We start from the raw sequence: 11,233 nt of genomic DNA, 5'->3' as shown, positions 1-11,233 counted from the left end.
TTTTGTATTTCTTTTTAGAACTAACTGATCATGGGACTCATTGATCTGAGCTTACCTTCTCCATTTTTGAGTTAAAAAACAAGAATTTTTTTGGATAATTTGGAGGTGGAAAAAAAAAATGGAGGTGCATAAAGTCAGATTAGAGAGGCCCACAATTGATCAGTTCCAAAAAGAAATACAAATCCTGTGCTAATTGAAAGAAAACAAGTTGATAAAAATATTGAATACAATATTCGGTAATAACATAATTAAAGATATGAATCTTTTTGTTATTATTATTATTTATAAAAAAATGACCAGGAACTCCTGGTAAATGTAACAATGTAAAAAAAAAGTACAAAAATGTTCACATTTTTGGTTAGGAGTTGTTTTACCCATTTGTCCAATGCGATAACATTAACTAGCATTTTTGAGTATAAAAATATCCTCTCTGGGTTAAAATGACCAAAAACACCACAAGAGTGTTTTTTAAAATGGCGGTAACCTGGGGTTAAGTGCATTGTGAAAAGCCATAGAAATGTATTTCTTATTTTTAAAAAAAATGAGTCTATTATTGTGCTGCACACAGACCATTACACAGAGGTTAATGTAAGCATTTTCTTTTATTGAAATCAATGGCAACTGAACAAATTAAGGCTCGTGAACAAACATTTTAGAAAGCACTGTAAATAAATGCATATTTTAAAAATATAAAATAAAAAATTACAAAATAAGAAAATCTATTGTGAATGACCACAGACATCAATATATTTCTCATGTATTTAACTTCCAGTCATTCCGGTTCAGAGTAGGCATCACCACTTATCGCAATTCATAACAAACATCCCAGATTAAGTACATTTCTATGTGAGAATCTACGTGCCGAGAGATTAATCTCAGAAATTTTACTATACATTTGTTGTGGTTATAGTATTGAAAATGAGTAACAGCAGTACATAAAATGAAATCATAGAGTATTAATGCATCTTCACAGTTGTATATGGCTTGTGTGTGAGGTGGTATAGAACTCTCATACAATGTTATAATTCAGGTATATTCTTGTGTTTACTGCATGGCAAACATTTAATGTTCTCTCACAGTTTATTCTAAGTCAAGTTGAGTTTAATGTACAAGTTAACAATACTGGAAAACTTACAAAGAAAGAAAAACGTATCATTTTCTTTGGTTATAAACCCATTAAATTAAATAGTGGCATGCAAGGGATATACTAGTTTAAATGATCAACTGATTTTTATTATAAAGTTATTCTATTGAATATCAAGATCAGGCTCAGAACTGGAACTTGACATTGACATTTTATTCCACCTCCATTTCAAGAACTTTACTCATCAAGTTACTCGGTTAGACTTTTGAGGACTTTGCTAGTGATGAAAAAAAAAAGAAACAATTAAATAGGAAAGAAAATGCTCAGATTGGCAGTTTTATGAGGAACATTCTGTTCTCTTCAGTGTTTTTGGTTTTTGCATTCTTGGTAAAGTATAATATTCAGAAAATGTAGGCCTGTAAAGTGTTTGCAATCACTGATTCTTCACCGAATGCCGAAACAAATAGTTTCAGACCAGAAAATTGTCATGCTAACAGCGATGTGTTGCATTCTGCTAATAAACAATGTTTCAGCGGTGATCTGCACTAAAAAGTGAATCTTTAGATACTGAGAAATTTTCAGAATGGGTTTAATAATTCTAAGTTTCTAAAAAATCAGAAATGCAAAGTGTTTGGAACCCATCAATTGCTGATAATAAAAAAATAAGAAACATTATTTTGGGCTTTAAGTTGGCTTGGCCTTTGTGCTGTACCATATAACTGACCTAACCTACAGGTGTCCTAAATGGCAGAATGTGCAGTGTTTATAATCTGGACAGAACAACAGAACATAGTAATGCTGTATGCAAGCCTAAAATGAATAAAATAAATAACCAGTAAATCTTAAAAATAATAAAAAATAATCAAGGCATTCATTACCAGAGAAGGTGCTGTTAAGAAGAATTCCTAGTCTTGGAATGTTCTCATTATATATTTATTGAATTATTCACCCAAGTAAGTAATAGTGTTAATCTCTGTATATTGTCTTGTTTTTCCTGCTCTCGCAAAACAGTGTTACTGAAAGTTCGAGCATCATACACAGACACATAACACTACAAGAGCACATTCACTACATGTATTTCTTTTTTAAAAACCAATAGGCAAAATAACCCATCCCCCCGAGAGAGCCCATTAAGAAGGATGCACCAAAGAAGGATGGCGGCTTCTTTTTTACCATTCGGAATGCGTTGGGTAGAACCGCAGAGAGCAGGGTCGTGTGGATGTCCCCCAACACCTTGCGGAAAGCGTAGCGCTTCTGCACCCGCTCAAAAAACGACTGCAGGTTCGGACGGCTTCCGTCCTCCCAGTATTTCTTTGAGAGTCCCAAGAATTTGAGCCTGTGTAATGTGGCTCCAAGACAAATATCAGCTAATGTAAAAGTAGGTCCACAAAGCCATAATTCACACGTTTGACCTGTGTGGAACAGACATACGACTTTTAGATATTCTTTAAGAAGAAAGATCAAAAACAGACGTTCTCAAAGCAGGGTTATTATAGTAAACTAAAACTTAATAAACCTCTAAACAATTTTTTTTTTTACTTAAAATAAAATAAACTTAAACTGGAAATAAAATATGGGGGGGGACTTGTTTTGATTTCAGCTATAGTTGGAAAAGCAATATTCCTCTTTTTTTATGTAGTTAATAATGTACTCAAATAACTAAAATAGAAAAAACCACTAACCTATAAAAATAATGCAGTATTCACAAAGGTTTATCAAAGATAGTGTTTTTAAAAAATATTTTTTATTTTATTTTAATAATAAATTGAAACAAAATAAAACTATTTTACACTTATTTTATTTCAACTTATTTTATTAATAAAACAATATAAAATAAGATTATTAAATAAGGTTATTCTATTTATTAATTATTTATATTAATTTCTTTTATATATATATATATATATATATATATATATATATATATATATATATATGTTTTCTTTTTTTTTTTTTCAAATATGTTTATTAAATAAGATTATTTTATTATAATATGATTATATTTTCCATTTTTTTGTTTAAATAAAATAACCAAAATATGTTTATTTTATTAGTATTCTAATATTGTCACATTGGGTTTCCATGTCTTTTATTTTGATATTTAGCCATGTTTCATGTTCCTGTCATGTGATCCTGCAATGTGGTCCTTTCTTCATGTGTCTTGCTTTTATTGGTTTATTATCTGTTCTTGTGGTTTTTGTTCTGCTTTGTGATTGGTTCCTTGGTTGCATGTGTCATGTCCCCATTGGTTGGTCTGTGACTTGTGACTTGTTTTGTTTGGTATTTATAGCCCTCGTGTTGCCATTGTCTCTTGTTGTGTATGGTTCATGTAAACCTATGTTGATGAGTTTGTTTCTGTTCATGTCAAGTCTTTCTTTGTATTTTGGATATCACTTTGTTTAATAAACTGCACTTGGGTTCATCACAACTTGCCTTCAGTGGACTAAACTGTTACAAATATTATTTATTTGAACTGTAAAATTTACAAAACTTACCTTGATATTCCAGTTTTCTTTTTTCCAGCTCTGCCTCTACTTGGTCTAGCACCATTGCCAACTCACCAAGAATTTTTTTCAGGTAGTTCACATTGTCATGGTCCAAGATCTTCGCCTACAAAAAAGAAGGATTCAAAACGAGGTCAATCTATTATTTTATTATCATATTAAGATATTACTGTAGTTTAATCTTATATTTCAGCTAAGACAAAATATATGCTACAGTATGATCCTGCGATACACATGTACGCACTGAAACTGCCGACTCACCATGAGCTTTTTCTGCTTGGAGAGGTATGGTTCTGTCAGCTGGGGTTCCTCATGGTCCAACTTCATCAGTTCAGATGCTGCATTGGCCAGATGTCCTGACAGAAATCAGACCGAATTGTCTAATTCAGTGAAAGAGCTTTCATCTTGTAACATATTTACACTGTAAACCCCCAAAACCGAGAAGTATCCATGTTTTGTAAAAGAGTTATTTATAGTTAACATTGTCAGGCAGCACATTGTGTACTTGGACTGTTTTCTGTTTCCTGACGACTAATTAAGGAATCTAATAAGACTTTACACATAAAAGCAAAGCAGTTGATAAACAACGCCTGTCATAAAAACTTCCTCCGAGTCATGAAATAATTTATTTTGCTGCAACTCATTGGCTGGATCAGCTCTTTGGCTTTATTTGTGATGTAATGTAAATCCACTTTCGATGAACTCCATATAAATAGGCCAGCATTAGAGCATTTTGCTTCAAAACTTAAATTCTGAGAAATAGAGGGATTCCCAGATTTAGCAGGTTTTGCAAAAGAGTCAGGTGCTTTGCTTTCTGTGCATTTCACAATGAAAAATGTTCTTTAATAGGAATGAATGGTGCACTGAATTGTAGAATCACTTACTACGTATTTCAGCAGTGGCGTACTTTGGGATCATGGAGTCGGTTGTGAGTTCAGGGTGCAGGATGCATCCATGTGTGTAAGCGTCCATAGGCAGCCCATCCAGCAGCTCTCGGTACTGATGTACCCTTGCATACATGGGAGTTCCTTCATCTGGAATCAGCTGGGCTACTGTGTCTGACAGAAAAAGATTTCTGAATATACATAAATACAGCCATGACTTTTCTGATGTTGTCGTATAATTAACCTGCTTGCCTCCTTAATTTCAAAATGGCCAATGACCGACCTTTCATACACAACCAAAAAATATAAATTTAACCAGAACACAAGAAACTGAATCGTCAAAACTTAAGTGTGTTGTTTTTTGTTTTTTTTTGCAAGCAATATTTATATCACAAGCCACTGATATTAACCCTGTAAAGCCTACTGTATCATGTGTTATGTTAATTTCTAAAGCCTCTAAATTATTAACATGATCAAAACAGATTTTTATAAAGTAAACCTAGTAAAACCTTTACATTGTTAGTAATATTTTTAGATGAACACTTACTGGACTGACACAATTTAAGTTAGCTTGATTATCCATACAAAAATGTGACTATTAAATATGATACATCAAGCTTTTGATGAATGTTTATTTGTTCATCTCTCAGTCATCACTGTATTGCATTGCATTATATGATTCCCCCCCCCCACAATTTAAAGTACAGAGCCTTAATCATAAAATAAGGAATTTCAATATCTTACTAAGACATATTATTGGGAGATATAAAGTGACAATTGATATTTATATGCAAGTTGTCTGTTATACTGTTATAACAGTCTCATTGATTTATATCAGAATTTTATCTTAATTGTTGGCCATATAATTATAAACATATAAATATCAGCAACTGCATGTCCTCCATACACTCGAGTCATACTATATGAGTCATAAATGCCCGATGTAGTAATAAAAAAAAAAAACACATTCCTGATAAATTTGCGTCTGGACACTCTAAAATGTAAAATATATTCCAGAAATGTCTGCTTGGATCTCTTTCAGTGAGATTGAGGGATCATGCTCAGCTGAGCTCTTATCATTTAAATGAGGGAGTGATCTTGGATCAGATATGAGCTTCAGTGAAACACCCCTCACACTCAGTCTGTGAAGACATTCAAAATGACACACAGCCATGCAGCCGTGTGAGAGAAAATAAAGTGCTCTACACTGATTGTGGTTAAGCATTTGTATTGCTCACACAGGGCTATGGACGAAACAAATGTAGTTATCTTTAACACTCTGTGGCATGATGGTCCCAGTGTTATTTTAGTTTCACTTTTTTCAGAGATACTAGTAACATTTTTATTCATTTTTTGAATAGATTTTATTGTATCTATTTAAAGTTTTAGTAATTTTGTTGTTTTTGTAATTTTTAGTAGTTTTTTTTACATGTACAGTATGTCTATATAGGTTTTATTACTTTTTATTTCAGTTTAAGTTATTTTAGAACACCAATTTCAACTAAATTAAAATGAGAAATATCGCCTTGGCACCTAGCTGAAATAGTTTCGATTTACAATAATAACCTTTGATATGTCAACACATTGCACTGTTGACTTGAAACACAAAAAAAAGAAGATAAAGATTGAGAAAATGTGAGTATTGTCACCATAGGGTTGCTGTTAATGTGTTTCCTCAATGGGAATTTTTATTGATTATAATACTGCCATTATTTATTTATTTCAAACGTTTATAGTAACATAACTGTGGTTAAGCATATATAATTATGAATTAGCAGTTAAGCATTATGATGTAAGTCATACAGAAAGTTTGGGATTGCAGAATTTCCAAAAATATATTTCACATGAATTTAGTTAGAAGAAATTGATTTGTTCTTAAAGTAGTTTGTTTGTTTTTGTTCTTGGTACACATTTGCCATTCAGCACTAATTATTTATTTAGGTAACACTTAAGATTTTTCCCTGAACAAACTCTTAATTTGGTGCTTATTAATAATTAGTAAGGTAGTTGCTAAATTAAGGTATGAGGTAAGATTAAGCAATCTAAAATATGGTCATGCAGAAATAAGCATCAATATGTGCTTTATAAGAACTAATAAAATGCTAATATTCTAATAATATGCATGCTAATGAGCAACTAGTTAACAGTGCAAACTGGTCCTTAAAATTTTTTTTATTTATTTTTTACAAAATTTGAACTTTATATATTTAAATCAGTGTGTGTGTGTGTGTGTGTGTGTGTGTGTGTGTGTGTGTGTGTGTGTGTGTTTGTGACATATCAGGACACAACTCTGTATAATGACATGGGCATGACACAGGTATTACAAGGAGAGGGTGACTTATGAGGACATAACCCATGTCCCCATTTTTCAAAACGCTTATAAATCATACAGAATTAGATTTTTTTTTTTTTTTTTGAGAAAGTAAAAATGCACAAAGTTTCCTGTGAGGGTTAGGGTTAGGTGTAGAGTTGGTGTAGGACGATAGAACATACAGTTTGTACAGTATAAAAACCATTACGCCTATGGCATGTCCCCACTTTTCACAAAAACAAACCTGTGTGAAAAAAAAATTATAATGCATACCAAAGAGCTGGTACAATAACAAGCAAGGTCTCTTTATATAGTCATAAGTAAGTGGTTTGATTAATGCCAGCCATACCTCCGATAAAGCTGGTCTCTATATAATCAATGATTTGGTTGTAGTCACTGACGATCGTGTCTCCGTGGATGAAAACCGGCACTTCTTCCCCTAGGTTGAGCCTCATAAACCAAGGCTCCTTGTGCTCAGTGAGAGGCAGACTGACATCCCGTTCTTCACACAGCAACCCCTTCTCATTGATCACCAGACGCACCTGCCACAAAACACACACACACACTGTGAGACTCTGAGAGCTTGAGGATTTTGGACAAGGGTAAACTAAAACTGAAACTAAAACCATAATAATAATAATAATAATAATAATAATAATAACATTTTCATTATTTGTAAAAAAAGAAAAAACATTTTTAAACCAACTTAACTTGGTGTAATAAAATAACAAAAACAAACAGCAAAATTACTAAAACATAATGAAAACTCTAAACTGTATCTGGATGATATAAAATGACACTGTTTTGGACTTTGGACTGTTTTGAAAATGTTGTTATTATAGCCTATTAGGGAATTTTTTAATTAGCAGTTCAGCTTTCAGTTTTCAATAATATACTTTGCTGATAATATAAACTGTAACAAAAAGTGTATTCAACTAAAAGATGCTAAATTAAAGCAAAATCAATTTCTGTGTTAATGTGATCTTTGAAAGCAGTCTAGTTTTAATTAAATGTCTGGCTGGCCAGCTGTTAGACATGTTTATGGCTTGTAGGTCTCTTTTTATCTCGTTCATCATTTGGCTCTAAGCAGTAATAACCAATGTGACTCTCATTCATTTTGTACTCAATATGCAAGGTGTAAAATGCCTGTTTGTGTACTTACTCACTCTCTAAGGTCTACTGCAGTAACTGTAGCAACTATACATATAGTAACTATAAATACAATGTAAGAAGATTCTGAGCTGTGACTCTTTGGCATGAAGCTAAACAGCACATTGTGTTTCATCTGGTTACTTAAAGAGAATATTTGCTTGCTTTAAGTCTAGATGTACAACAGGACTACAGCTCTTGTTTTGTTCCAGCTTTAGCATTAAAGATACAATCATGCATCATACTGCAAATCCAGATTAATCAGTCGATAAAACCAATCGCTCTGACTGATGAGTGACAAGAGCATCAGCCAGCAGCTTGAGCAAAGCCTAATGAATGTCAGCCCGTATTCAGCTTTGACTGTGCTGAGGCCTGCGAGGTGTTGCAAAGTCAATAGACACGTTTGATGAGGCACTTTAAAACAACTGTGTGATATTTGGATTCGACCAGACAAAAAAAAATCAACAGAAAAAGACTCAGCCACATTGATACATTGATAAACTAAAATTCATGACCAAAACAAATGCACATGACAGTGATATTTAAAAAGGTCAGCAGGACCAGTCTATTTTCTGAGATGACATGTTTTTTTTTGATGGGGTGTCCAGCTTTGCCATGTTTAACTGTATTTCTCAGTCTACTGGTAAGTAAATAGGAGATGGATTTTGGTAGGTCATTGATTTTTTGGTCGGATTTCCATGTAAGTCTGTCACTACTGTAATCAGCCAAATGAATCACTTTGCTATCTGGGCCTCACCAATGCTTTGGTCAATTTAATATTGTTGTGAGGAGTCAGGTTTAGCTTAGGTAACATGTGACATTCATTCAAATCATGTAAACACCAGCAGCAGACTGACTGTGGAAAGAAACATCTCTCACACAACAAATATGAGTCCGACACCTGGTAGATCATTCCAACAAATAATAAGGCCTTTTCCATTGTGAATCAGGGATTTGTACAATATGTTTCATATTAGAACATTTTATCATACATAAAATGTCTTTATATTTTAACAAACTGCATTGCATCATCTCAAGCTATATTTAATATTTTTACTATATACGCTGGAATATAGCCATTACTAGCCATGTACCCAAGGTCATGAGAGTACAAGGTGTTTCTTAGAAAGACACTATAACACACACACACACACACACACACACACTGTGTACTGTAAGCCTATTTATATATATATATATAATAGTGTGTATATGTTTATGTAAATGTGCAAAATGTATATTGTATTTATGTCACATATATACATATATATATATATATATATATATATATATATATATATATATATATATATATATATGTGTGTGTGTGTGTGTGTGTGTGTGTGTGTGTGTTTGTGTGTGTGTTTGTATGCGTGTGTGCGCGCGTGTATTTTTTCAATAACATACTTTGCTGACAATATAATCTGTATTAAGAAAAATTGCATTCATTTACAAAAATGTGAAACAAAACAATCAGTGTCTTATATATATATATATATATATATATATATATATATATATATATATATATATATATATATATATATATATATATATATATATATATATTTAACAGCTGGCCTGATGTAATTATCTTGAATATTTGAAATATCTAATATAATAACACATAGTAAAAGTTGGTGTCAGGCGTTTTTTCGTGGAATGACACAAGCTGAACTCTACACGAAGCTATTGACAGCAGAATACGAAATCACCGTCTGTTTTTCACAAATCTACCTTTTTTAATGAATAATTTAGAGTGCCATCATCTTCCAGTGCAAAGCAGCACACAACTCTACAACGATAGCCTTACTCGTTACGAACAGTTTCATCTGCTATTTAATACATCTGCTCCCAAATCCATCTCTCGGACACTATGCATACAACTGATCGATGATGTTGGGCTGCAGTGGACTTCAAGCTAGTCAAGTAAAAATGTTCCATCTTCTGTTCAGGTTTCGTAATGTCTTCATAAAGGACGCAACAGAACAGACAGATAGGCCAATAAAAGACGCATCCACCCAGAGAAAGCGCAAAATTATCTGACTGACATGATTTGTCCCACTGCATAGTATAGATTCACCCACCATTTTCATGCTGTATTTTTCTTACCTTTTGAGAGGTGAAGGACTGAGTCCAGTGATACAGGACAAGCCTGTCTTTGGAGAATGGCTTGTGTTCTATCGTGGGCTCGTGACTCTCCTCTCCGTCTGTGATTTTGCCATCTTCGTCCATGGCTGATATGGGCCACCAGCTACAGTTGGTGGGAGTAACATTGTTGGAAGACGCCATGACAGAGGATTTTGTGCATGTGAGAGAGGAGCAGAGAGAGAGAGAGAGAGAGAGAGAGAGAGAGAGAGAGAGAGAGGAGGGAGGGAGGGACAGAGTGGGAGGGAGGAAGAGCGCGAGGGGATTTCAGCACCACGAACAGGGGCAACATCGACACGCCATCGGCAGCCGCAGGTGAACTGTGTTTGCACGGTTTATGTATAGAATGGTGCATGTAAAATACGGATTCAAGAAAAGATGGAAAGGATGTAGTTAAAATTGCACAAATGTCCCATTTGTTTTTGCACATTTTGAAGAGAGAAAAAAGTTTACCATTTTATAGTGTTGGCTCAACATGTCTAAACAAAGATAAAACTAGTAAATGTTTTATTACACCTTAAATATACTATAATTATTCTTTTGTGATATATTTTATGCATGTAGGCTTATTTATGTAATTATTTTGTCAAATGACGACAAAACGGATGCATATTCCTGCATTTCACCACATCGATGTGTCTAACAAAAATATCAACAAACAAATAAATTAATTATATATATAAATATACATAGATGTTTATGTACCGTTACATCATCTAGACATATTTCAATATATATTTTAATATATATATATTAACAGTGTTGAAGATGAACAACTCCTGCTTAAGCTTTTAGACATGAAAACTTACCAAACAGTCCTCAGCAGTGGTAACTCTGCTTATGTGTTACTTTAACACTCTGTAGATCGGGACAATATGTGAGTTAATTTAACCCTGGGGATTTTGCTGTGATGTCATAACATATGAGATGTATTTATGTATTCGTCTGTATGAGTGGCTTTTAATGTATTTTAATAAACATTAAAAAATAAGACACAATAAATGCATTAAATATTTAAAGCAAACACACTATGAAACACTCGTCTCAGTCGATGTAGTTTGTTCTATTTAATAATTATTTAGTAAGACTGAATATCGCTGTAACTACAGCTGATCAACGCATTACCACACATCAACCAGCAGAGGGCGCTGCT

At 33.2% G+C, this 11,233-nt stretch overlaps 1 protein-coding gene across 1 annotated transcript; it reads right to left on the bottom strand.

The window, feature by feature from the left end:
- Window positions 1-1,732: 1,732 nt before the first annotated feature.
- Window positions 1,733-10,275, bottom strand: LOC113065744 (ganglioside-induced differentiation-associated protein 1-like 1). The gene is made up of 6 exons (XM_026237240.1): window positions 10,045-10,275; window positions 7,133-7,325; window positions 4,473-4,646; window positions 3,850-3,944; window positions 3,580-3,694; window positions 1,733-2,496 (listed from the first exon to the last, which is right to left on the bottom strand). The coding sequence occupies exons 1-6, from the start codon at window positions 10,222-10,224 to the stop codon at window positions 2,153-2,155; spliced, it is 1,101 nt and encodes a 366-aa protein (XP_026093025.1). The 5' UTR covers window positions 10,225-10,275; the 3' UTR covers window positions 1,733-2,152.
- Between the last annotated feature and the right edge of the window lie 958 nt (window positions 10,276-11,233).

The sequence above is a fragment of the Carassius auratus genome, chromosome 48, assembly GCF_003368295.1.
Source record: "Carassius auratus strain Wakin chromosome 48, ASM336829v1, whole genome shotgun sequence".
In the NCBI taxonomy this organism is placed as follows: Eukaryota; Metazoa; Chordata; class Actinopteri; order Cypriniformes; family Cyprinidae; genus Carassius; species Carassius auratus.
This window is presented reverse-complemented; position numbering and strand designations above follow the sequence as displayed.

Excerpts from the sequence above, each read along its gene's own strand:
- LOC113065744 (XM_026237240.1), bottom strand. The coding sequence starts at position 10,224 with ATGGCGTCTTCCAACAATGTTACTCCCACCAACTGTAGCTGGTGGCCC. Across the intron at positions 4,647-7,132 it reads AGAGACCAGCTTTATCGGAG|ACACAGTAGCCCAGCTGATT; the intron begins GTATGGCTGGCA and ends TTTTTCTGTCAG. Across the intron at positions 3,945-4,472 it reads CGCCACTGCTGAAATACGTA|GACATCTGGCCAATGCAGCA; the intron begins GTAAGTGATTCT and ends GATTTCTGTCAG.